This window comes from Leptonotus elevatus, chromosome 18 (assembly GCF_054856555.1).
Source record: "Leptonotus elevatus isolate MCC_2025b chromosome 18, RoL_Lele_1.0, whole genome shotgun sequence".
In the NCBI taxonomy this organism is placed as follows: domain Eukaryota; kingdom Metazoa; phylum Chordata; class Actinopteri; order Syngnathiformes; family Syngnathidae; genus Leptonotus; species Leptonotus elevatus.
The window spans coordinates 11162161-11189491 of record NC_141256.1 but is presented as its reverse complement, the minus strand read 5'-3'; the positions used below and the strand labels follow the sequence as shown (position 1 = coordinate 11189491).

The following is a 27331-nucleotide window of genomic DNA, read 5'->3' as shown; positions in this document are numbered from 1 at the left end:
AGTATCTTCTTTCATCAGCAAAAAAATAAGTATATTCTATCTGTTTTGCAGAAATTAGCATTAGAATATAGCAAAATTTCATAAATATTCACAAATCTGTTTAAAACTGTGGGGGAAACAGCTTGTTGCAACATGGCCCTGGTTGATCTCTTATACTCTCCTGCCAGCTGCTGGCCGTTTTTGAAATAACTACCATTACTTCAAGCATTGTCTTTAGTTCTAAGACTGCATCAAAGCCTTCTTTATGCTCTAGGATAAATAAAAAAAAACCATAAAAAACTTGGTTAAAAGTGGTACGATGGTTAGTTATGTCGTACCGTTTTCATCCTCGATTTCTGTTGGTCCTACGAAGATTCGCTTGGCCACCTTGACTTTCCCTCCCGGGCCATACTGAGGTGGGGCAATCTTGCCTTCCTTACACAGCTTTGCTAGGATCTGGCTCGGCTTCAAAGGATCCCGCCAAATATTGTACCCATGGCTAGTGTGGACAAAACACTCAACTCAACTCCTTTGGCAATACTTACTTCCACCATTGTTTTGTTTCTCAATCGACACAGTATCTGAAGCAAAGATAAACGGACGCTTACAGGGAGTAGGCGGATGAGATGCCGCAGGTGGCTCTGTATTTGCTGTAGAAGCGATTCTCCAAGTCGATCTTGGTCTCTCCGATCAGGTCATCCGTGCCGACGAGATCCCAGTCGTACACGGAAACTGTAAGCATGGACTCCATGGGGAATGTGGCTTCAATGTCAAATGACCTGCAAAGAGAGATGGACAAAGACATGAGGAGGGACAAACATCTGGATTATGGATTTAGGCTTCACACAAAATGAATAGCTCTAATTCTACATGACAGCCCAATATCCAAATCTGGTGTGACTGACTCACTTGCCAAACACGGGGTTGAGCTGCTTGGAGATGTAGTTCTCTTTGTCCTTGACCTCGGATTTTCCCAGCTTGATGACGACATACGGGTCCGCCTTCCCATTGATGTCAGCGGGATGAAGATCCGTAGCCTGAAGACAACGCCAGTAAGATCACTAAAGTTGATTCAATTTCGATTGCAATTAGCAGGCAACGTACCCTGACCACATACACCCGGACGAGCACGTGGATGGGGTCGTTGTGAGGGATGCTCTGGAACATGCCCATATTTGGATCGAATCCCACGTCTCTCGTAATCTCCTCAGACAATGGGAGCTTGTACATACACAAGGAACCCTGGATAGGGAACATCACGTTACAAGATGGACCGTCTTTGATTCGTAACTTCTTTAGAATGGCACAAAATACCTTGAATCGTCCAACAATCCGGTCATCATCCAGAGCGTGTTCATCGTCGTCTCCAGCTTTCCCTCTGTACAGGTTGAAAGTGTGCAGCCAGTCTTCAAAGTTGCCGTATTCAGTCTCCAGTTCCTTGTTGTACACCTGTATACATCCAACAAAAGTGAGTATTTTTTTTTTTATCTGTAGAATTGAATTGATGAATTGAATGTACGGTACATGACAAAATTCTAAATAGAAAAAGGGGGTTCCCCAAGGCTCTGTTTTAAGCCCCATATTGTAACACCGTTGTTAACAGTACATACCATCAACTCGTCCACTTTGGATTTAACCGTTCGTTTCTCAGCTCCGTCCACAGCGTGACCCTTCTTCTTGTCCTTGGCACTTCTCTTCTCCTTGTTCCTCTCTCTCATCCTGGAGCCTTTCCGAACAAGGTCATCACATTTGATATCTGAGCGGAGGGTTGAGTGGATGTGGAAGTGGACAAGGTGTTTTCATGAGGTGAGGTCGTATTTGACTGAGACTCTTTGAATGTCAATCAATCGCCATGACAAATGGATGAGTTTTTTTATTTTTTTATTTTATTTTTTGATTGTAATGCGAGTATGGCATGTGAATGAAATGACAAGTAGGCGGTATCTGCTTTAACAATCAACGTTTCAATCGAGGCTGAATTTACTCTGCATGGCTAACAACTTGCACATTTAGGGATACACTGTACGTCATGGCAGTGTAAAGTGTCAGTTTCGTACCTGCCGCCTCTGCCGCAATTTCCAGGTCTTCTCGCTCCTCTGCTTCGGCCTGAGCTGCTTCCTGAGCTCTGAGGGTCTAAAGAGACATTTTTAAATACCCTTATGCATGTTGAAGGACAATATTGGATGACATAGATGTACACAAACTTCTTTCAGTGTCTCTATGGAGGCAAAATATTTGGACCACCAATCCAGCACACTCTCGTCTGTCTCATCCTCTTCATCCGCTGCTCCCTTCTTTTTCTTTTTCTTCTTCTTTTTCTCTTTGTCACTCTCTTCTTCAATCTATTCAAACAGATTAGAAATATTTTAGCACCCATTGTATATTGATCATTTTATAGCCATTGTTCTGTAGGATCAAGCACTTACCATGTCAACTTTCACAACCGCATCAGATGTCTATAAATGGGGATAATACATAAAAACAATTCAGGGATGAATAATTTATTAAGGGGAATGACTAGCATAAATACAGTGGTACCTTGATTTGCGAGTTTAATCGTTCCATGACCATGCTTTTCACTATTTAGTAATAGAGTACCTGGAGCCCAGTCTTGAAGTCCCATATTGGCTCGCAACACAAAGCAAAAAAACAAACAAAAAACTGCACTTCTGCTTGTAACTCTAAAAACGTGTAACTTGGGGCACTCTCAACTCAAGGTACCACTGTAATTGACTACTCGCGCTTACAGCGTCTAACTTGACACACGTGTCCATTTTCCGAACGGCGGGTTCAAGGGAGTCCATGTTGACGACGATTTCGCCTGCGGAGCGGGAGAGAGTGCGCGAGGAAACGCTGGATGAGAAGCCATGCTGGGAGCCACCATTGGTCAGGACCATGTAGCCGTTCATTAATTTAGCTTCACAGATGGAGCCATGCCACCCCCCCCCATAAACAAGCAGGAAAAGACACCACAAGGTGGCAGGAGGGCACAAGCGGAAAGTCGATGCAACATGTGAGAGAGAAAAAGAGAGAAAAGACAAGCAAAGGGGAAATCATTAAAGCATAAAGAAAGGCCGACAGTCCACACACACCATGCAGCAAAATTAGAAAGTTAGTGAAGGATTTTTTTTAACAAGGCTCTGATGACATGTTGAAATGATGCAGTTTAATACACCCCATTCTGTGATTTTCACCCATGGTAATGTTATTTGTCATCCTACAATATATAAAACATTTTTACAAAAGCTGGAGCAGAAAAAGAATAGAAAAATTTGGGAATGCAAACTATATTGTAATATACTGTATGTCAATGTCAGACCAAGACCAAGGGTGTTCCTCAGGGCTCTGTTTTGGATTCCGTCATTTTTTCTTATATGTTATATTTTAAATCTTTCAACTCTGTGAACAGAAACTAATCTGTGTTTCTTTTCAGTGATCCTTTGTACCTGCGCTGCCCCAATTACTGGACGTCTTGTCAGGAGCGCAGTAGAGGAAATGCCTCAGACATGTGACCGCGTGTGAACCAACCAGGGTGTAGCGACCGAATGCCCTGCAGTCCACCACCCGGATGTTGAGCGGAGGGTGGAGGAGCTCATTTTCAGGGAGGTCCTGATGAGAACATTAAAACAAAGATGAGGTACCCCCCCTTTTTTATTATTATTATCTGTTGTAGTTGAACAATAATACTCACCACCTCAAACCATTTGACCAACGTGCTAAAATTCGGGTTCTTCTTGTAATTTTGGATGAGGACGGACTGAACACCTCTGCCAGCACACTCGATGTCCACACGGGGTCGATCCACCTGGGCCAGGTTAATCCTCTTGAGATCCCTTAAGCCCCAAAATAAAACCTGAACCGGATGAAAGCAATACCTTAATATGTTGAAATAGAATTCAAGATGTTAAATAAATCTCACCTCGATTCGGTAGCGACTCAGGACAGGACGGATCCCCAATGGAACTGCGATAATTGGGCCTCGCTCAGAGTCTGTAGGTCCTTCGAGGGGTGGAAGGTCAGCTGTTCCTCCTTGACCAATCTGGCGAGGGTTCAGAGAGGATATTTCATTTAAAGAGATTTTGATACATTTTGGTTTATGTGTGTGACATCGCAGACCGACCAGTTCCTATAAAATGGGCAGGATTCATACAGAGAAGATAAGATGTGGTGTGTGAAGTAGTTCTTGATTTTGACAAAGCAGACGGCCGGTTTAAAATAGTTGGAAAAATGAATATCTCAAGTGGATGGTTGAAGGTTATTATGGAAGCGAGGTTAATGGGATGAAAGGAGAAGAGCACCTTTATCTGAGGAACTGCAAAGTTATGGACAGCGATCAGAGCTCGTCTAATCTCCTCGCCATCGAAAGGTATCTGGAACGGGTGGTTTCACAAGAGAGGGAAAAGTGAAGGGGCACACCCAGAAGTTCATTTTAAATGGAAAAACAGAGCTTGGAAAACAACACCAGGTCAGTCCTAGTCAGAGATAAGTATGGAAAAGAATGGAAGATATGCAATGGAACGTCGATGATGAGAAACGAGTCATCCCAAATCATTTCAGGTTGTGACGTACCTGAAGGAGCTCAAAGGCAGCCAGCAGTTCTCCAGCAGTGCAGTTGCCTCTGTAAATCTGAAAGTACTCCAGCTGGGGAGGAAACCTCGGTGGGCCATAGTGCTCGTCGCACATCTTGATGGTGGGCTTGGCGAATGTCCGACCTATGAACTCTGCCTTGCCCTGGACACGGCATCATGGTAATGGACGGTGGGAAACAGTCACAAGGGACAAGCGGAGGGAGTTAGGCCAGGATATGGGAGGGTGCAGTTTCCACTGCGACCCTCTTGATGGCAGTGTTGGTTAGATGCATATGGAAAGTGAGTGGCTTGCAGACAAGTTTAAGACCAAATTTGCAGTCTTTCTGGGAGAAATAACTGGAATTTGCGGGAATTGATTGGGACAAACTGGATTTTTTCAGGGGAATAGTATTTTCTTCTTTATTTTGCACTTCTAGAATTGTACTACTTTTGGGATGTTACACTGTATGGTCAAAATCTTTATTATCGTTAACGCCAATGCAAAGATTCAAACTTTGAATATTCCTAAAATTCACAATTTTCCCATGAAAAATTATCTCTAACACATGTTCCATGATCAATGTGGTAGTAAACTCAGGGTTTCTGCAGGTATCATCAAATCTAATTTAATGCATTTCAGTGCCATTTTAATGCAACATAAAAGTAATTTAATGCCCACATAGTACTTGTTTACAATTTCAATCGTAATTAATCACATGATTTCCCATAGTTAACTCACGATTAATCGTAAATGAATTGCAAAGGTTTTACCCATAGTTTTTCATGCTCTTGTTAATGAGCAATTTACTGTTACTATGTGGCATTAGTGTTTCATTTAAGACGTTGGTGACAGGAACAGTACATTTTTATTTTCAAATTCAGAGCAATTGGTATTCGGAACAGGAAGCAACTCGTGGACTCTGTCCGTTTTGTTCATTATAAATGACAGCTAGTCACCAGTCCCCACAAATGCATATATATTTTATCACATTATATTATTTCTAAATTGTGTTATAGTGACTCCTTTGCACAACATTGTAAAATAAAGCATAAACAACAATTGTATTTCATTTTACAATCCCTCTTGACATCGTATTTAATGCTTCTTAATGCCATTTAAGGCTTTAATGTGTGCAAATTCCATTTCATGACTTTGAATGCTTTATAATGACCTGCAGAAACCCTGATACGTCAAGAGTTCTTGCTGCATGCTACACCAGTTGTATGACAGACTCCAATTCAAACGAGTGTGACGGTTTCACACTCTATTTGAGCATGGACAGGATGTGGCAGTGAGGTGCACAGAAGGTCAGAATATGGATGGAGAGGCAAAATATTTTCATGAGTGCAAAGAGTTGACCGCATGTTTTCTCTCTGATGTCACTGGGCGTGAATCCTACCACTGTGTCTTGGTCGTAAATTTCCACCACGATGATTGGCGGGTCGTCTCTCAGCTCGCTGGCCTCTCCAAAAAGCTCCACATCATCAAAAACTAGCAGCTGGTCCCAGGTGGGGCACAGGGTCTCGCTTAGAACCTGTAGTGCACGATTGCATGTTGATAGTGCCTCATGGAGGAATTTATGAAGAATGTTTTTCATAGAAGTTAACAATTTAGCCCACATGCAAGGCTTTATTTACCTCAGTGACCTGACTATGCGTGGAGAAGAAGACTCTGGCGAAGGGGTCGGAGAGCCCGCTGCTGTCGGCGGCGAACAGGCTTCGCGCTTGGTACATGTGCGCTCTCAGCTGGAACACCTGCTTCACTGTCGGGCATAACAAACACATCAGCTCGAAAGCAGCTCCTCGAAAACCCGAGTGCGCACTTACTGTCATACACAAGGCTGACAGGTGGTACGGAGTGAAGATAGGGGGCCGGTTTAGCAGCTTTAACCTCCTCAAAACCGTTGGGAAGACCACTCAGGAATTCTTTCCTTTGCTTGTTGAGGCCGAGCCACAAGTACAACTCCAGCTTCGCCTGAACGGTCCAACCGGCTGGGCCGAAACCCTTTTTACCAGGCAGCTGTGGACACCCATCAGAAGTGAGAGTAAATCACTTGGAATGGAATGAAATTTATTTTATAGTTTCCAGCCTTCTAAAAAAACATGAAAAGAATGAGAACTAGCAGCGGGAGACAGGATCGGGAAAGCTGATGGGTCGCCAAGCATTGCCCCAATTTCTTAGGTAAGAAAAGGGAGAGGAAGTAGGGGTGAGGGGGACTCCCAAACTATGCTCGTATAGTGGGGGCACAGCGTGAGATCTGGAAAAAAAACGGCATAAAACTAAAACTACCTTAAAGTCTTGAGTCCCCCACTTCTGACAAACAGTAAATCAACTATTAGTCTTCTTGCAGACTCAAAAGAACGCGTGTCAGTGACAACATACCTTAAGAAAGACGGCTTTGACTTTCCCACAGTCTTTGCCTGTCTCCTCATCCACGACCGAGTAGAGGATGTCTTTGGACGGAATGCGGGCATACGCGATACGTTTATTGCTGCTCATCATCCACACGAAAACATCCGGGATGCTGTGTTGTGGCTGGACAAGAAGCATTGAATGACTTTTATGATATCACAACAATGCTGATGAAGGTTGTTGGTGAGCTGGAGTCTCTTGAATGTCTCTTGAGCATTATTGTGATTGTAAAAGCAGAATTTTGACCAAATGTATTGGTTTTACATGATATTATGACTTGTGAGTAGGCTTTATAGATTACCGCTGTCATCTTCGTATTCAAATGTATACCTCGTCAGCAAGGAAGCGAAGCCTCTGCAGGAAGTGCTGCACCAGCTTTAGTTTGTCTTTCACTGTGTTCTTCTTCACCTGCGTCCTCATCTGTCTGACCTGCTGGCCCATGTTGTCCTGCAGCACAACCATCACCTCTTATTGGCTGTCTGAAAATGCACTCATTTTCAACATCGTTACCATTTCTCTCATGCAGGACTTGAGTCTTTCCCGATCCAGTTTGGTTCTGCCCGCCTGGTTTAAATCCTTGTTAGCCAAAGTCACAAACCGACTGGGAAAAAAGAGCAAAACATGTACGGTAAAGGTAAGACCATTGATGACTCATAGTGTCTCTCTCTGCCAGATCAGAAACGAGATAGCCAAGGTACCAAAATTACTCTCGATCTATACTAAAATTAGTACGGCTAAAACTGATACAGATACGGTGCTTTTATAGGGTAACGATGTCAATTCCAAACTCCCGTCCAGTAACAAAGTACTTCATTACTTTCCGCCACTGCACGATGGCTACATGTTTGAGAGATGCTATGCCGCTGACCTGCAGCCGATGCTCAATTCCTCCAGAACTCCCCTAAGTCGACGTTCCGGAAAGGCCTTCTCTGTCTTTATGATCTCCTGAACATCGTTTACGCCCTCCTCCTGCACACACAGAAACACCAAACAGAGAGCAGCATATGTGACACTAAATGTGAGATGAATTATTATTCTCTTCAGTGGCTCGTGGCTACCAGAAGTGGTCCAAAAGTACCGTCATTACTAGATCATGGGTCACTGGCTGAATTATAGGATGGAACAGTTATTTTTGGCCCACTGTGATGTCTGAGTGAGCTAACAGGCATCCATCATTCTCATTACAAATCAGTATATAGAGTAAAAGCCTGCGGAACATTTGAACCATAAATAGGGATAAGCCGGAGGGCGAAAGCGTACTAACCAGCTTGTCGGCAATCTTGTCCATCATGTTGGAGTTGTACAGTCGTCGTTTCTGGTCCTGCCACCAGCTCTTGATGTACACGCATGGTTTCCTCTCAAAGTAGGGAAGATGAAAGTAATTCCTGTCAGGTTAAGGAAAAATGTGTCAGTGGTATTGTTTGGATCACTATCACTTTAATTATTATTACTTTTTTGTCTAAGGGATTAAGTTGATCTTTTAATTATTTAGATTATAATTGAATTAATTCCCACAACCTAGAATCTAATCTATCTAATCAATTGTAGTGAAAATAGAACCACAACACAAAATAAATGTATTTTTCTAACATCTTACATCTTTCTCCATGAATTAGTCTGATGACTGGCAAATGGACAGCCAAATAATTACAAATACAGCACTTTACTTACTTTTGTTACTTATTTTCTCTTTGAGGCATTTCATGATGGAACTCTTGTCGACAAACGAGACAAAAAAATGTCACAATCCCGTCGTATTCTGCGAACCAAGCAGTAGCCTGCTAGCTAATAAATGGATTAATGAATAAACAAATATGGTGCTTCTTCCATTTAAAAAAAAAAAATGTTCAAGGAAATTACATATGATGTTTTAGTCATTTTGGTCACTATAAAACTGGTTACCCTAACCTACGATCAAATATGGTATGGTCCTCATGTCTTACGTCTTAATCAATGAACCAGGAAGTAGCCAGCTAACTAGCATTTGAATAAACAACGTACGACAAATACACAAATGTGCATATGAGGTGTGTCAGAAAAAAATCCAAGATTGGTGTAAAAAAAACGCTACATTTAAAATTAGAAGACGACTAGAAGATTTTCTATTTGAAGTAATTCCCCTGGAATTGCACCTCTTCCAAAAAGAGTCGTTGATCTGACCTGTCTGTGATGACAGGCCTCATGAGGGGCGTGCAGGAGATCGACTCCAGGTCGCCTTCCTCGTCGCCCTCGTCTTCGCTGGAATTTTGGATGAGCTCGTTGTCCTCCTCGTCGCTTTCGCCGTCCTTCTTCTTCTTCCTCGATGATGACGGCTTGCTCATACCGTCTATCTGGTTGCCATAGTTACCTTTGTTGGGGGTGTTATCAGCACATTGCTTTCAGGTTCAACCGTCATCCTTTTTCTTTAGCTTCAACGATGCAAAAGAAAGCCACTACTTTACCAATTGTGATTTCAAAAGTAATCGGCTTGTCACCAATCTTTCGGTCAATCATGGTGGCCTCCAGGAAGGCTCCAAAGAGGAAGAACTCCTCCATCTTGCCAGTGGCGCTCTGACAGGAAGAAGGACATGGGCAAAACCATTTGCCTCAAGGCAATGTTGCGGCAACATTTTCAGCCACATCTCTTTACTCTCACCTCTGAGATGTTGGAGACAGAATCTATCTGCACTTCGGTGGAGCTGAGGATCTCCGGGTTCGTCGTGTCCAGGATCTCCACGGCGATGGACATCAGCAGACGGGCTCGGAAGGATACGCCCTCGCCCAGGCCATCGTTCAGGTCCTGGTGCTCGTCCATGAGGGTGTACTGCCGTGTCGAGCCGTACATGTTGGCCCAGGCTGGACCCAGGGTAGGCAAGAACCCTAGATAACACATTTCAGTTTTATTTCTTCCAATAGAGTCCATCAGTTGAATGAATTCATTTGGTAATTCACCTTTGATACCCAATTGACCATCAGACCTTTTAATAGTCCTCCGTTGACTTCATTATTATCCCGCAATGGGGATCAGGTGGCTCATGGAAGCGCTAATTAGCACACGCCAACTAATCAATGCTGATTTGCAATTTAAGTGTTTCGGCTAACCCCCCCCCCTCGTTAACCCCTTGTTTGACCTACCTTTGTCACCATCATTGGATATTTTGCGCAGGTCAATGAAGTGGGTCCCTATGGCAACATCATTGACCTTATCTGAGTCACGGATTTGGACCTTCATGCGTTTACAGAGCGGCGGGAAGAGTTCAGTGAAGACGATTTGTTCGTTCCAGATGGGCTCATAACTGCTTTTCTGCACCGAGGTCTTCCCCTGTGGACGGTACATGCTTTAAAATCTGAGGCAGAACACCCGGGACTGCTACGGCAGTTAATATTCAGACAAAAGCAGTGGGACACTTCAACTGTGTGGACCGGTGGAATAGTCCAAAAGATTCAAGGGGTCCAATCCAATCCTTGATTAATTAGCAACTGATCAAGGGGTGTGTCCCAATACTTTTGTCAAGCATGCAGTGTAAATTTACTTTCTGTCCAGAAAAGTGCACTTGAACGTAAGGATCCACCAGGTCCCGATTTTCTCCAATAAAGGCCTTTTTAACGTTAGCCATGATGTTGGTGTTCATCTTAGGAAGGCCCTCGGCACGGTAGACTTTCACGTAGAATCTCGCCCATTGACGCTCCGCTGGAATCCCTTCAGGGAGCAGCAGGTTCCTGAAAGACAGAAAGGGAACGCATTGGAATCATGTATCCATTTTTTGTTTCAACCGATTTTTCATTACATCTAATCGGTCATCGAGATAAATATTCTGGCCTACCCCTCAATGTCATCCTCATCCGTCTCGTTGGCCTTGTGTGGAGTCTTGATGTTGTCGCCTTTGCCCACCACGGCGATGTCGCATTTCAGGTAGCCTTTGCATCCCGCTGTGATATCGACCGGGTCGGACAGGATGGCCCACTTGTGGTAGAACTGGTGCTCTGGGTTTGACCAAAAGATATACTTCTTGGAGCCAAATAGTGAACTTCTTTCCAACGTGATAAATCCAGTAAATCTGCATACATGTTTTGATATTCATAGTTTCTAGCCTACCAGGTTGATGGTAGACAGTCCCAACGTCCATCTTGAAGGTTCCCACCAGTGTTCCACTCCGAAGAAGGTTTTTCGAGTGAATAACCTGAACGTGGAATGTAGAATCAAATATTAACACAAAATGCTGAAGAAATGATTGTTTTAGGTATATGCTCATGTCATGGATAATTAACTCATTTGCTTTAAAAAAAAAAAAAAAACGATAAAAAGTTATATTTTAAATATTGCCATGGTCCCAAAATCTTTTATTTACTAATTTTTATTCTAGAGCATACAGAAGGCTTTGATGCAGCCTCTGAACTGAAGAGAACGCTTAAAGCAATGGTACTATAAGAGTATAAGAGATCAACCCAGGCCACATTGCAAAAAAGCTCTTTGTCCCAGTATTTTAAACAGATTTGCGAATAATGATGAAACGTACCTATATTCTAATGCTAATTGCTGCAAAACGGAAACAGATAGAAAAATACTTTTTTTTTTCCTGATGAAAGAAGAGACTCTAATCCACGTTTTTATAGCAATAGAACACAATATTCTGTGGGACTTGCAAAATCAGTCAAAATGCAGTAAAACAGCCGGGAGCGAAGGGGGTTGCTTCAGTGAAAATGGCTGGGAGTGAATGAGTTAATGATTTTACAGTAATAAAGGTTGAGAGGTGATCCTTACCGAGAGCTTAATGATCTTATCAAACATGACATCAGGGGGGACGTGGAAGTCGAAGACAAAATACTGCAGAGAGAGGAGAAAAATACGACGGGGGGGAAAAGATCATTTCATATAATTTTAGCGCTCAGCAGACATCAATACAGCGTTCAATGGTAGAATTGAGCGGATAGTAAAAACTGTGATGGTGATCTTTTCATGATAGTGTCAGTACTGACTTTGAGTGTAATTACATTTATAAAAGAAGCCAAGCAAGCACATGAGACCAGTTTATATCACCTCCTTTCATAGCGCCATAGATATCCATGAATGATAGAAAGCTCCACTGAAGGGTGAGAAAATAGTCTGGAAAGCTGTGAGGGCCATTATCCTGATGGGTTTACCTTTCAGTTTGTGTGTCCGCAGGGGGTTTTGCCACAGACAAAAGAATCGATAGCAGACAAACTCTCACTTGTTCGTCTTCTCTCCACAGGACTCAGATCAGTGTGACACGAAGAAGCATCTTGCAACTAAAGCTCGCTGGGGAACTATTCAGGATGAGGTATTTTGCATTAATTGATGAAATATATTTTTTGGGTTGACAAGGGCAGGCATATCAAGTTTTTCTTCCACTTTTGTATTAGGAGGCTGTTGTTGGTCCAATCCTCTTTTGTGCTTAACTCATTTGCTCCAAAAATTTTTTATATTTTAAATCTTGCCCATGGTTCCAAAAAACGTATTTATGTGGGGTTTTTTTTGTAATGATTTTTAGTATTTTAGAGTATACAGAAGGCTTTGATGCAGCCTCTGACCTGAAGAGGTCACTTAAAGCAATGGTAGTTATTACAAAAAACGGCCAGCAGGTGGCAGCAGCGTATAAGAGAAAAAGCTTTTCCCCCCAGTGTTTTAAAAAGATTTGTGAATAATGATGAAACTTGGATATATATATATTTTTTTTCTTTTCTTGAGAAGCTCAGTATTGTTCATTCGGTAATGTTACCGATTTGACATGTCATCATCATCAAAAAAAAAGAAAGAAACTTGGATAAAACGGAAACTGATAGAAATATGCTTTTATTTTCCTGATGAAAGAAGAGGATTGAATCGTTGTTTTGGTAGGTTCCATGTTTTCAATATTCTGTGGGCCTTGCAAAATCCGTCAAAATCCAGTAAAACAGCCGGGAGGGAGCGAAGGGGGTTGCTTCAGTGAAAATGGCTGGGAGTGAATGAGTTAATTTTCGTTCAGTTTCGTTCACTCAAGCTACTTGTTTGTTTTATTGGCTTCGCACGAACGGTCATTCATTGCACACACACACTGCTGATTACAGAATGAAGCCAGAAGAAATGTTTTGCTATTTCCATTTTGGTTACTAGTTAAACCCTGGCGGAGGTTGCTCCAAAATTTATCACGTTTATTGCAGCCACCGAAAACACATCACCATGTTCTCGGCTTCTTAAGTTGGTCCTGTTGCGCCTGTGAGGATAAAATTTAATTCCCTGACAAAACAATCAATGATTCGTGTTTTATGGGAGCTAATCACGCAGTCTGTTTATGGCCGTGGAGACTATTTGAGTAGCACTGAAAACGTTTATACTGCCAAACATTGGAATCTCACCTCATTGTAGTACGGGCAGTTGGTGGACTCCTTCATGGACGTGTACTTCTTCTCATCGCCGATCTCCACGCACACCACGGGGTCCATGTTGAGGCCAATAAGTTGGCGGGCCTCGATGATGGTGATGCTAATCTGATGGGAGACGAGAATTCGTCAGTGTTGACGCGTCGAGTAAGGATAGAGGCCGACCAGCTGGAACATCAGCGTCTTAAATAAATCACACGAGTCATTAACCTCAACATAATTTAATGATCCTCCCCCCTGATTCTTTGCTTTTCCCAGACTTCCATTTAACGACGAAATCTCCCGAGGCTAAACTAATACTACATTTGAAAGACAAAGCCATTAGGAGCTTAAGGTATCTCCCTGGTATAATTAACCTTTAAATAAGATGAGAGGTAGACATAAAGGCTGGACTGGACTCTTTACAATAACATGCAATTGCAAGGTAAAAGTTTGCTGCCGTGAATCATCTCACTGGTCTCATGTGATGCATTTGTAGAGACCATAACATAACAGTAAAAGGAAAACAGATGCCTTTTTTCACTTCACTCTCGGGCTCTCCTGAAAGTTTGAAGGTATAATTGACTTCGGCGCCGTTGTGGGAAATACCAATGGGTAGCTGTAAACCTAAATTTTGTGGCTGCCGGGGGGGGATTCCATTATCACTACTTTACAGGAAATCTAAAAAGCAGCTTTTGCTTGAGTTACCAAAAACATTGTATTATTGTTTGTACTCACAACTCTGAAAAGTAAACATTAGCACAGCCGCTAATGTTAACAGCATCAGAAACAAAAGAGGCAATTCTGCCTTAATAGACACTATTCTCCCTAATACAGTAGTTTTTTTTTTTAGGCGTACAAAAGAGTTTTAGGCATAATCAATATACTGTATGTGTGTAATGCTACTTAAAGATACTAAGCTAGCATGTTAGCCATGCACACAAACCTGGTAATCCACTGGTCGTCCAGAACTTGGTTCCATCTTAATATCTGGTTTGGACCTGAACACAAATGAGCGCAAACATTTTTTTCTTCATTCATTAATCCATTTGTATTTCACTTCATGCTAACATCTGTGTTTATATCGAATGTGTTTTGCATTGTAGTCAAAGCTGAGACCTCTTATTGGAGATGTTGGTGGTGACGGCAGTGACAGAGGCCAGAGAAATGGCGTCCGGTTCCAACATCCCAGCGAGACGCATCGCCCTCTTGTCCAGGTCCTCCATGTCTAGCACTGCCGGCTCATCCGAGGTACAACCTGGGAAGTCATTTTTGTTTTTTTAATAAACAGATTTTCAAACTGCTGTCACAATGCAATGTAAACAATACAACTGAATTTTTTTTTTTTTTTTTTATTTGTGTAGAGGTTTGTTCCATTATTTATTACAAGGCTAATTTCATCATGTAGCATTTTATTGTCACATAAAATCTTCCTTTAATTCATTGGTGAAGTTGTCTCGCTAAGATGTTCATCTGAACCGATGGAGAACCGAACTCAACTGTACCAAAAACAGAGAAAACATTTTGATACAATTTGTAGTCATAGTTTTAAATAAATAAATAAATAGATAAATATGAAGATACATATATCTGTAAATATTGTAATTTTATTAAACCCATGTCCCACTGAGAGATGAACGTTTTTGACACTAGTGAACGCTGATTTAATTTGAAGGTTCCTCAGGGTTTGTTCAAGGTTGCAACCATTCCTAAATGTTCTCTAAACAGTCTTAATGGTATTTTTTTGTCCCAAGGACATTTTGAACATCAAAATGTCTTTGCAACAAGACCATTAAGACTGTTTAGGATAATATTAAGACAATTTAGAGAACGTTTAGGAAATGCTGCGACCTTGAACGAACCCTGAAATGAAATTAACTTTTTTGTTAGCATTGCAAATGTGTTCGCCCCTCTGTGGGATACAGGCTTTAACAGTATTTTAATAATTTTTGGGGGTTTCTTTCGGGAAAGTAATGTGTGCTCACACCCCAAAAAACAAACAAACATACTGTATATATTGAATTTTGAAAAAAAAAAATGGGTCTCAAAACTTGTTCCATTACCTTTCTTGTGATCTTCTTTCGAGCCCCTGATCTTGCCTAGCTTCATGGCTGCAAACACTCCTTTCCCTGATCTGTTGTGGAAGACAATGGGACAGGGGGAAGTGATACCATGAACTTGTACTTGATTCTCCAAACAAGCCTCCAAGGTCACTTTCAATCACTGGGCCCAAAGCCACCAGACTGATTGACACTGACCAAGAGGCAACCAAACACCGCCAAGTCAATCATAGCGACTCGGCACGACATTGAAGTCCAGCCGGTATAACTCCGAGTTGCCGTCGGCCACAATTGGTCAAAGCCGCAACGACAAAAACAAGAGTATCCGGTTTCTCCACATTTGTATGATCTGGATCACATATCCCGGCCACGACAAAGACTTGTGATGTCACCGGCGACAGCCCCCGAATGAGCAGCCTGAATAATTAAGAATGCGTGTGACCGTCCAATTTGCTGCCGATATGGATACACGGCAGCAAATTAATGAATACGCTTTTGCCTTTGCGTCCTCAAGCATTGACAATCCGTATACGGTATCTGGGTCCTGTTTCTGTTATAATCCCCGGCCCACGTGTGGAAAAACAGGCAGAATGTTTCCAAGAATACCGTGTAAAATTCAAATTTCGAAAATTTTCAATGACCGTTAAATTTAAAAAAGTGAAACTCATATACGGTATCACTCCATACACAGTCAAATATTATTATTATTTATTTATTTTTATTAGTAATTTTTATGATTACAACTTACAACTAACGAAAACTGCCACAAGCTCAAGAAATGAGAATATTAAATATAAATATTTTAAATACCGAAATTAGGTCGGAATTTGCCTTTGAAAAATGTGTTTAATGACCCTAACCCTACCCCCAATGGAAAGTCCTAGCAAAAATTTGAATTAATTGTCATTGCGCCAGGATGCTAAGCTACTACGTTAAATATGTCAACAGCTGATGTATACAACAAATAATTTGAAGCTCCAAAAGTTACACCAACAACTAAATAACGAATTGATGTATTGAATTTAACATGATCAATTTCCTGGCTGGCTGCTATTCTCCTCAATCTATTTAGAAGAAGAAAAAAAAACGCCCCCCCCCCCAAAAAAAAATAAAGCATAGTCTGAAAATACAGTATATCTTTTTTTCGTACTTACCACATGAAACACTTACTTGTCCCCGTCTACTTAATAGAGATGCAAGGTCACCATTAATCCTTTTTATAAACGTCTATGATTATTATATTTCTCATCTATGAGGTGCTGCAGGTCCAAAACACGCAAGCAGATGAGACCAATGAGTGGGTGAAGCATGGATGCAAGGAGGGGAGCGACTGATGGAGGGGGGGAGGATATAATTGGAGGTAATGAGGGTGGTTAATGTTACCACCAGTCAAAAGGTGTTGTGGGCCAAATACATCAGTCAACAGCATCAACAAACATTGAAATCCGAAAGTTGACCGACCAAGTAGTAAAAGTCGACTTAAAACTCCCACTTTAGGATCTAGGATGTGAGAGCCAAAATTGACTTTTTATTGCTTTTAATGCATTTTCAGCCCGATTGCACACTTCAGGTGAAACTGTCAAAATCTTCTAAATGAGCTTAAGCACAATGAAATTAACGCTGGAATCATCTTCAGGATGCAAAATATGTATATATTAACAAACAGCGGTTAAATAATTTTTACATGTGTATGTCAGTGAACAAAAATAACAATGAATAATATTGTACTTAAAAGTTTGTCTCTGCTGTTTATGTAGGTTTTATGATGGAGACGTTTTTTTTTCAAATTTTAACCAACTCATTTTGACCATGCAGGTTTATTAAAGACAAATGTTATGAAAAACTATTGATTCAATCATGAATGAATGGAAATCTGTCATCTTTTTACATTTTGACAATACTTATTTCCAGGTAGATTGAATAAAAACAAAACAATCAAACGTCAATACTGCAGACACGATAGTAGAAATGGCGAAATTCATTCACACGCAGTCGGCACAGACGTGTGCACGTCAAGTAAGTGAGGTATAACAAGTTGTGCGCACGTGAATTTGTAAATGAAAATGGACCATGCTGTGTTTATGCTGGTTGGGGGTGCAAATCAATAATAGATGGCAGCATGGATAGATTGCCTTGTTACACGTGTATATGGCACTTACAAAATGAATGATACGAGGACGTCTTATTGCTCGCAACTACACGCCCCACATGGAAGGAGTTCGCTCTGCTTGCCAATCTATATCTACAATATAGTCCAGAGCAATGTGGCTGTATATGAACGCTAAATAATTCACGTGTGTTCTGCACGAGTTACTTTGCTGAATAGATTCTGACACCAAGGGCTTTTCTCTCTTTTGTTCACAGGGATCCAGTTCACACATAGAAGTGCACTGAACATCAATCACACGAAAAGGAGACGGATATGGCAAAGCTTTTTCCAGACCGTGCCTATTTCAGGTGAGTCAGTCAAGTCAACTCATCTCTTCGTCCGTCCGTCCGTCCGTCTGTCCGTCCGTCCGTCCGTCCGTCCGTCCGTCCATCCTCTACACTCTTAAGACGGCTGGGTCAAAAAGTAACTTAAACTGGGTGAAAAAGCTAACCCAGCACTGGGTGCCGAAGGGGCGAGCCAAATGCTGGGTTATTTACACCCAGTGTTTTGAGTGGATATGTCGTCCTATCGTTGGGTCAAGATTTCAATCCGTCAAGTAGTTAGAACTACCCATGCTGACGAGTTAAAACTACACTCTAAAAACAGTTGGAACAAAAATAACCCCCCCCTTTTTTTTTTTTTTAAACAACAACCCAAAAATTTGAGTCTTTTTGTACAAAACGGGGAATTTTTCTATAAAACAACAGCGGAAAAATATTGGGCCATTTTGTATAAAATGTGTAATTTTGTACACAACAGTCCAAAAGTTTTTACAAAACGACCCAAGTTTGATCAAATAGACCCAAGAGGTGGCTCGGTCCATTTTTGACCAAACTGTTTTTAGAACGTACCAAGAAATGTGTTACCAGATTCCCCAGCCTTTGCAGCATCGTCTTTCGACTTGATTTTCTAAAATGTTATTATCAGATTCATTCTTCCAACTAATTTACACTCTTGTAAGTCTCTTTGTGCTCCCAACCTTCATATTTAATAAAGTGTTTGAGTGCACCTTGAAGGAAGACGGGGAACAAAAAGACCCCGAGTGAGCCGAACACTACCATATTCCCTTTAAACACATTTTTTCATTGCAATTTTACCAAGCAGCTTGGAAAAGAAGCCGTCTGTTTCATTCCAATGTTTTACTTACAGATTCCCCAGCAAACGCACGCCCTGAGCTTTAAATCAAGTTGACTCTCTGCCACTACAAAGCAGCCGCGTTTCGAAGAAGGACAACGCAGTAGGTCTTTATCAACATCATTTTACGTAAATAGTGCATGCATATTACAAGGACCAAAAAAACAAATGCATGTTTGCACTCTAAAGATACTTAACATTCTTGTTGTGGCTAAATGTGTCCTGTTCGAATCTCTTACCCTGAGTGTGACAGCCCACCCACTCACGAGTTGATATATTCACTCGGAGTAGCAAAACCTCTGCAGAGCTTTCTCGTTGAGGTGCATCAGATAGAAAAAAAAAAAAAAAAAAAGTGTAAAGGGGGACGGTCATAAATCATCGTGCAGGCCCACAACCCACACAGGGGGGGGGGGGGCAGGAGGGGAAAAGAGGGGAGCCTGCAGCAACTTACACTACAATGCCTTTCAATTTAGGGGAAGATAATGAAGCATATACGACAGGTATATATATATATATATATATATATAGGCCTGACAAGCTGAAGAAATCAATTTGGAATCCTGAAGAAGTGACAAGAAGAGCACGAACCATTCGGAAGTCGCTTTGCGGACATTTTAAGCAACGCTGCTGTTTACTGAAATGGATGTCCACTTGGTGGCCACTGTCACGTTCGCAAAAAAAAAAGAGAAGCTATACATGCTTTATTATAATTAGCGTAACAGCATTAAAATATGCTAATTAATTCAATAATTTCCCTGCTGTTTGGGATTCAATTAACACATGCCGAGTGCATTTCTAGTGGACCGTAAAATTCTTGAATATCCTGAAATGTAAGAAGAGGAAAAGGATTTGAGCACAATGTGACTTTTAAAATCAAACGTCTCACATTCACAAAGTTAGGTCACATTTTGTATTTGTCATTCTTCCAGATTGATGACTTAAAGGCTTGCAGTCCCCAGGTATGCATTTGAAGGTAAATGTTGCAAAGTTGTGGGCAAACGCTGCATGAAAAATGAGTTTGGTGGGAGGTACTCGAATTTGCTGTTAAATAAATAGTAATATGTAATAGTTGTGAACTATTGCAAAAAAAAATATTGAGCAAAAGAACTGAAAGATTCTGCAGTAGAGGCCTGAAAAAGCATTTCAAATGTTCTCCACTTTAAGTTCATTTCATAATGTCTGTTCCAATACTTTTTGCTCACTTGGAAAGTGGGTGTGTCCCAAAAAGAATTTACACATATAAATATAAATGCCATGAAATAAAAAGCTGCAAATCTGAAACCAAAAGGACAACAATTTGACCTGGCCGTTCCAATACTTTTGTAGGGCGACTGCATACGTACACAGTAAACAACAATAAATGGTGGAGAAAGCGCATCAAACATCGCCATTGACACAAAAACAGTGGCAAAAATGGAGCTGTCTTCCGCAATACCCCCCCCCCCCCCCCCCAAGGCATTCACAGGAAAAAAACAACTTACAAGTGAGAGCTCTCTGATACATCTTCACTGTCGTGGCGGAGTTGTAAACAAGAGAAAGTTCCGTATGTTTGCCAGGAGGGAAAACAGAGATATCAGAGATTGCCGAATCTACTCGTGAAAACCCCCAAAAAACGTTCTTATCCAGGAGTCTCACTCTCCATGTTGTGGTCCTCGCGGGCTCCTAAAGCAAAAATGTCTGACTGTAAGATGAGGTCATTCTCTTCGTGACCTTATCTGTGCTTTGGATCCCAGGGTCCAGTCCAATTAGCATCAAAAAATGCATTTGCCGCATGGAAAAAGGGGAAGGAAAAAAGTTTCGAAGACTCTGGAAAAAGGTGACAAGGCCTCTTACTTGTAAAAGTGGCAAACACAAGGACGGATCTTTTGGACACAAGCTTCCCAGTGAAACTTCCTTCCCCTTCTGTGTTGCACACTTTGCCAGAGGACAGAACTGTGCTTTGGCGCGCTAGGAACTCTCGGATGTACTGAACGCACGAATGCCCCTTCCAAGGACAAACCAGTGGCGGCAGTACTGGAACAAAAAGTACTCCTCGTGCAAGCCCTGAAGACCCATTGTGGTGTCTATTGCTCACCTGTTAGCAGCAGGAAGTCTGAATCATATCATTGCATTGTAATTTTATTTATTTATTAATTTTTTTAATCGTACTTTGCGGGATACATTGACCGCAGTCATATTTCACATTTCGGCGAGGCATCGTGTTGAACTCACTTTCTGAACGTGGGTATGGATCCCTGCAGAGATCGTTTTGCAGACGCCCCCGATCCGTGGCTCTGCCCCGACAGCAAGCTGTCTGTCTCGAACGTGAACATCCCATCGCGGTCGTCGGGAACATCCAGATGCTCGCCGTTACTCCACACGCCCGCTGCGCCGTCCATCGACTGGTATCGGATCTCTATGGTAACGCTGGTCTGAAAACCGGAGAAAGACTTGGTTAAAAAGGGGTTGCATTTATTGCCTTAATTTCATTAATTGCATTTTTCAATTAATTAGACGATTAATCGTCATTAACCCCTAAAAAATCATCCGTTAACTCGATTTTCAATTATCTACTCACTGTATTCAGCACCACTGCTATGAATTGATGTCTTTAAAGCTGTAAATTTGCTTTGTTTTCCTAAATTGATCTGCTCCATTATTCCTCCTGGCACTGGCGCAGTTTCACATAATTTGCTGCACCTTAAGGCTAACTCGCGTCTTATTTTAGATCCAATGCATTTAATTGTGTGTGGGAAAACAGCTGTCATTATAGGAAATGGACTCGGCTGATGCTGTAAATCATCTCGAGGGTGCCTTCTGGGGAAATTTGGTTAACAGTAGTTTAAAATCCCCCATAGAATCAATGGTGACAAAGTAATTTCTTCTAGGAATTTTTATTGGGAGGTGAATATTTTTCTGTCTTTTACTTCCTTTTTTTTTTTTTTTTTTTTACGGTCGATTTACTGCAAGCAAAAAGACGGATGTGAGGAAAAAAAATTCCTCGCTCCCTGAGCTTTTCTTCCAATTCTCAAGAGTAATCTGTCTACTTTTATTTGTTACTATAGCAACCACACCAGCACATATTTGCAAAAGAAAGCGCTAACCTTGAGGCTCGTTTCTGCTCAGCCTTAATTGTCTGTATGTACGCGTGTAGCCACTTCATGCGTGCGTGTTGAGTCTTAAAGCGCTCCCACGGCGTGTGCCATATCGTCTGAAAAACATCACATCAGCACGTCCCCCATCGCAACTGGCCTGAAACCTGCCTCGGTCACAACCGCCAACATCTTCCGTCCTTTTCTTTGCCCCGCTAAAAACAACTTTCTCTCAAGAGCTATAATTACCGCTTAGCGCAAGAATGCAATTAAGCTGCTGTTGCTTAGAGACCGATTGGTTTTTGCTTTGCTCTCCTCCGTTAACACCTTGACCGGAACTTGTGTGAGAATTCAATCTGATAGGCGATTTTCTTTGTTGCCTTTTAGCCAGATGCGTTACAAAAGTTGTGCATTCAAATTAATTCTACATTTTTGTTAACTAAATACAATAAAAATGTGAGTAATTGTTTGTTTGTTTTGTTTTTTTTACAAATAACTGAAATTACAGTTTATGTTTATAAAACTAAATCAAATGAACTATAATTCTAGCAAAAATGTATTTTGTTTTTCATCTTTGTCGGTATCATGCACGAGTATCGTATCGCACCCCATGTATCGAGAAACATATCAAATCGTCTTTTTATTAGAGATGTACAGTATACCGGATACAAATCACTTTGACCTTGGATAGTTTGAGCTTTGAAGCGATTTTACATGTTAAGCATTGCAAACTGCTACGAATCGAATCAAAACCGAATAAAATGGTTACATTTTATCGTTACAATCTGGAATTGTATCGAAAATGGTGGAGCGATGCACACCCCTAATATATATGTATATACAGTATACTGTATATGTGAAATTAAACTAAAATGAAGCAAGTTTGAAAAAAACTAATGAAAACTAAACAGAAACTAATTAAAGCTAACTGAATTAAAACAATTAAAGTAAAACTGAAATAAGTCGTACATTATGGTAAAGTTCTGGAATGCTTTAAGGCCAGATTTAAGGAACTTTCTAAGACTGTAAACACTAAAGAATGGGATCATTTCAGACGTAGATAAGCACATCACATCACATCATATGATTGCAATCCCAAGATGCAATGCAAATGTGCCCCCTGGTGAGCAGTAGAGTCAACAACAAGCAACATAATTAGATGCAAGTAAGTGGGCCATGACAACATAAAAAACAAAACAAAATAATTGGAGATCGATGAGCATTTATACTGAAAAATAAGATGGAACTCACCCATCCTGAATAAGGCACATCATGTGTTTGATAAGTGTCGGCTTTGAGTTAATGACGCCAATAAAAGTCTGATGAATATCATTAAAACGTAAGAAAATGTTATCTGTGTCTGTGTTCACACAGTTAACTTTGGGGTGTTAGCATCGTATCGTTTCGTATCCTGTGCACTCAGTCATTTGATGAAATTCTGCTCTCGTGAAAAGACACGAAAACAATATGAGTTTGTGCGACTTTGGCAAAAATAATCCTTCATCGAGACTCACGTTTATAGATGTGTTATTATCGTCTATGAGTGTGTCGGTCAGCTCGAGTTGCCCCTCCTCCGCCACCTTCTGGAGCACCATGCAGAAAGTCCCCACTAATCTGAAAACACAACAATCAATGCATGTCATTATGTATATATATATATATATATATATAAGCTCTCTCTCTATGATGTGCACACACTCGCAGCTGACAACGTGGCACTCTAAAGTCACCATGCTAGGGGGAAAACCCCTGTCACGTCAGATGCCTTCATCCCCCACATCATATCCTCGTCCCAGTGTCACTCTTGAGCTCTCTCTCAGTGATGTGCGTGCACTCACAGCTGACGACGAGGCACTCTGAAGTCAGCATGTCAGGGGGAAGCCCGTCATGTCGGACATCCGCCCCCCCCTCCCCAACATTACCCTCCAACCCATCCTGGTGTCACCCTTGAGCTTTCTCTCCGCGATGTGCGCACGCTCGCAGCTGACAACAATGAGGCACTCTAAAGTATACCAGTGTGAAGCAACTGTCACATCAGACCCACTCACCTCAACATCACCCCCTAACCTAGTGTCACTCTCAAGCTCTCTCTCTGTGATGTGCACACGCTCACACCTGACAACGAGGCACTCTAAGGCCCCATTCCAGGGAAATGCCCCGTCACATATGAACCCTTCACCCCAACATCACCCCCTACCCCGGTGTGACTCTTGAGCTCTTTTTTGTTGTTGTGTGCGTGCACTCACAGCTGACAACGAGGCGCTCTAAAGTCACCATGCCATGGATGCTCACCCCCTCCAACATTACAACCCATCACCCACCCCCATCACTCTTGAGCTCTCTCTCTTTGATGTCAGCGCACTCGCTGCTGACAACAAGGCGCTCTAAAGCGGCCATGCCAGCAGACTATCCCTGTCTAAGGATACGCATTCTAAACGCACTCAAATAAATGTTATGCATGAGCTTGAACTGTATGCAAGTTCTATTTCAATTTGACAGAATGGACTGGCTCGAAGCTTTGCTGAACATTTTGATCTTTTGTTTTTCTTCCACCAGAAATGTTTTCGTTGCCATTTGGGCAACTCCTTGCAAAGACTGCGCACCACAGCCAAAAGCAGACGGCGTAGTAAATGATTGCTTACACTCATCTTATTATTACCCGCATTAAGCAGAGTTGATCGTGAAACGCGCTGTTCCCGCTGAGAATCGTTCCTCCTTTGCTGCAGCTTTGACTGCATCCAGCTCGTTGCTACTTGTCTTGCTTAACTGGGTTGAAAATAAAAAGCCGCAGCCTTTGTAAAAAAATTGCTGTGAGTCTAAAACGTATTTTACATAATTAGAAGAGTGATTTGTTCCATCAATGAGACTATTCAATTAGGTTTTGAAACATCATTGAGCTTTTGATTAGAAGATGACTAGTTTCTAGCGTGCAAATTGTGAAGACGGCTAATTCCCCAAAGCTTTCATCATGTTTGGCACAAATGTGCACTTTGTAGACACGCTGAACATCTTCTCACTTGCCTCTGGACACGTGACTAAATGGATTAAGACTCCTAGAGTTGTGCGTAAAATTAAATCAAATCAAGTAAAAACATTCTCGTTCTGTCTAAAAAAATTGTTACAGCTTCGTTGTTACCGACAGGATAATAAGGCGTAAACGTACAGTCATGGCCATATATTGCTTCCGTACACTTCGCACCAGCAACATCGTGTCGCCATTGAACTGGCCAATTAGAGCTGTTGAATATTTTAAAGAGTTTACCCCAAAAGTGATTTCCGCCCACAAACCAACAAGTCATACAGTCTATGAGGAACAAACACAAAGTGTGGTCGCAGGCTTGCTTTGCACTCTCATGGTAAACACCAACGTACTAAAAACGTGACGTCCCATGTGGGATTGTGCATAATCATTGAAAGAGTCATCAGACGACGCACACAAACGATCACCCGGCAGCATAAAAGCCAGCAGGGAGCGATAATATCACAAAACAAGCACACACAATCAATAATTTAAGCACGTAGCATGCGTGCCAAAGAAATGTGCGTATCATGGGTAATGATATGTGGAATGACTTTTAAACGGGAGGCTGTATCACACACAAATACATTTAGCATGTCAGACAGAGGTGGGGGTTGAAATCCCATCTAATTTAGACAAAACAACAATCCAACACTTTCTTTTTTTTGGCATCGAGGAAAAATCCTTCAATTTTCGACTAGGCTGACATTTTATCCTGCAGCGCCCCCTGCTGTCAACTGGAAGTGAGGTCAAAGTCGCATTGCGATCATCACGACCAAACCCAGAAAGCAGGTGAGCCGCGTCGTTCGCAATGCGAGCCCGAAGGGCGGTTTGACGCCGATTTCAGTTAGTTGTGGATTTTGAATCTGAACCCCAAAAGGGGAAGCCCCAGGCTTAAACCTACCCAGGTGAACACATGATTTGTTATTATCTGCAGCCGTAGCAGAAAATTGGTTGTGAAATCATGACTGGTGTGGCGGAATAGCGCACAGAACATCATGCGTCACTGCTTCCCCAATGTGCTGCGGCGGCGTTATCGAACATGTGGTCACTGGATGGGATACAACGGTGGTTGTGCTGGTGGCGGTAATACTGAAGCTCCTCCACTTTCTCGGTCTCAAGGGATTGGTCGTCGAATTCTGGTCTCTGAAATCATGAAAAATACTCATTAACTGAACAATAATAGAAGTTAGTGCTGCTGCTGCTTTTGGAAACTGCACCAGGAATATATTAAAAAAAAATGCTGTAACAATGAATAGCGTCCTTCTGTTGAAGTGACACCACATCTGTCACACAGGCCTGCCACCAGTCTTTAGCGCTGCAACGCTGTCAGCGGACGCACACTCACACAGTCGAATCGAGTCGGAGTGTATAAGGGGACATGTGGAAGCTTGGGGGCTATAAGCAAGCAGCTGCGAGAATCTGGTTGAATTTTTAAAGACTGAGAAGAGGAACAAGCAGCCCATAGTGAATCCTTTAAAAATATATATATATCATGGGAATATACATTCCAGACTCGCCTGCACGTAGCTGAAAATCTATGCTATAGGAAGATATTATATGTTTTATATTACATGAACTCATTGACTTCCAGCCATTTTCACCCCCTTCGCTGCTTTACTGGATTTTGACTGTTCTTGCAAGGCCCACAGAATATTCTCTATTGCTATAAAAACATGGAGCCTACCAAAAGAAAGATTAGAGTCTATTCTTTGTATGTATTTCCGTTTTGCACCAATTAGCATTCGAATATAGCTAAGTTTCATCATTATTCACAAACATGTTGAAAACACTGGGAAAAAGAGCTTGTTGCAACATGGCCTTGGTTGATCTCTTATACTCTTTTTTTATCTCGCCGTAAAAAAAAAAACTATCATTGCTTTAAGCGAACTCTTCATGTCAGAAGCTGAATCAAAGCCTTCTGCAAGCTCTAGCATAAAAAAACTTAAACATATACATACGTTTTTGGGAACGTAGGATAAAGTATTAAAATACGTATTTATACATTTTTTGGGGTTTGAATGAGTTAAGGAAGCATATTGAAAAAAAAATACATTAAAAAACAATTGCTAAAAGAATCTAACAGAGAGGGTGCGAATGATGAACCATGATATTGCGGGGAAACGCCGTACAACAAACTGACACTCTTAAACGATGCATCTAAAAAGTTACCCAAATTGGGTAAAATGGCTAACCTAATGCTCGGTCCAAAAGAGACCCAGCAAAAGCTAGTTTGAAGATTTGAGCCAGCACATTGGCTCAGGATTTTGACCCGACAAAGGGTGAAAACTCCCCATACCGATGAGTTGAAGCTACCAAGAAATGTGTAGCCATGGTTAAAAACATTTTTTTTTTACTAACTACATTAAATCACTTGCATTTGCTTTTCCAAACCCAACCCAACCGTTTTTTTTGTGGGTGGTCCAGAAATTGAACCCCAATCAATTTTCAGTACACAACAAAGCTGTCCAAAATGATGGGCCCGCCAAATCCAATTTCCAACCCAATCTGTAAATGTAACCCAGTCTGCTCAAAATCCACAACAACCAAACAAACAACCCGTCATTTTTTAGTGTGTATTGATGAAAATGCTAAAGCGGCC

At 41.6% G+C, this 27331-nt stretch overlaps 1 protein-coding gene and 1 long non-coding RNA gene across 6 annotated transcripts in view; one reads left to right on the top strand and one right to left on the bottom strand.

Annotated features, from left to right (window-relative positions):
• Positions 1 to 27331, bottom strand: part of otofa (otoferlin a) — a 47755-nt gene that overhangs the window by 8014 nt on the left and 12410 nt on the right. For 2 of the 5 annotated variants that reach the window (XM_086061390.1, XM_086061389.1), the window contains exons 4-40: positions 23225 to 23324; positions 20851 to 21050; positions 15360 to 15430; positions 14416 to 14554; positions 14243 to 14297; positions 13294 to 13425; positions 11702 to 11764; positions 11036 to 11120; positions 10764 to 10923; positions 10473 to 10659; positions 10075 to 10261; positions 9596 to 9819; positions 9402 to 9510; positions 9121 to 9307; positions 8225 to 8345; positions 7829 to 7929; positions 7471 to 7561; positions 7291 to 7407; positions 6931 to 7083; positions 6375 to 6567; positions 6186 to 6310; positions 5948 to 6082; positions 4549 to 4710; positions 4278 to 4349; positions 3899 to 4018; positions 3671 to 3832; positions 3426 to 3588; positions 2727 to 2896; positions 2406 to 2435; positions 2184 to 2321; positions 2037 to 2112; positions 1590 to 1735; positions 1294 to 1428; positions 1084 to 1221; positions 889 to 1016; positions 588 to 758; positions 318 to 478 (exon numbers count right to left, since the gene is read on the bottom strand). In XM_086061390.1, the coding sequence (XP_085917516.1) occupies positions 318 to 478; positions 588 to 758; positions 889 to 1016; positions 1084 to 1221; positions 1294 to 1428; positions 1590 to 1735; positions 2037 to 2112; positions 2184 to 2321; positions 2406 to 2435; positions 2727 to 2896; positions 3426 to 3588; positions 3671 to 3832; positions 3899 to 4018; positions 4278 to 4349; positions 4549 to 4710; positions 5948 to 6082; positions 6186 to 6310; positions 6375 to 6567; positions 6931 to 7083; positions 7291 to 7407; positions 7471 to 7561; positions 7829 to 7929; positions 8225 to 8345; positions 9121 to 9307; positions 9402 to 9510; positions 9596 to 9819; positions 10075 to 10261; positions 10473 to 10659; positions 10764 to 10923; positions 11036 to 11120; positions 11702 to 11764; positions 13294 to 13425; positions 14243 to 14297; positions 14416 to 14554; positions 15360 to 15430; positions 20851 to 21050; positions 23225 to 23324 (4907 nt within the window). The remainder of the gene's footprint in view (positions 1 to 317; positions 479 to 587; positions 759 to 888; positions 1017 to 1083; positions 1222 to 1293; positions 1429 to 1589; positions 1736 to 2036; positions 2113 to 2183; positions 2322 to 2405; positions 2436 to 2726; positions 2897 to 3425; positions 3589 to 3670; positions 3833 to 3898; positions 4019 to 4277; positions 4350 to 4548; positions 4711 to 5947; positions 6083 to 6185; positions 6311 to 6374; positions 6568 to 6930; positions 7084 to 7290; positions 7408 to 7470; positions 7562 to 7828; positions 7930 to 8224; positions 8346 to 9120; positions 9308 to 9401; positions 9511 to 9595; positions 9820 to 10074; positions 10262 to 10472; positions 10660 to 10763; positions 10924 to 11035; positions 11121 to 11701; positions 11765 to 13293; positions 13426 to 14242; positions 14298 to 14415; positions 14555 to 15359; positions 15431 to 20850; positions 21051 to 23224; positions 23325 to 27331) is intronic. The other 3 variants (XM_086061393.1, XM_086061392.1, XM_086061391.1) reach the window with 2 other exon arrangements.
• LOC147158586 (uncharacterized) lies at positions 55 to 19857 on the top strand. Its single transcript, XR_015090884.1, has 6 exons — positions 55 to 3616; positions 12171 to 12239; positions 14403 to 14547; positions 17721 to 17813; positions 18655 to 18742; positions 19569 to 19857. It is a non-coding gene; the product is annotated as an uncharacterized LOC147158586 (long non-coding RNA).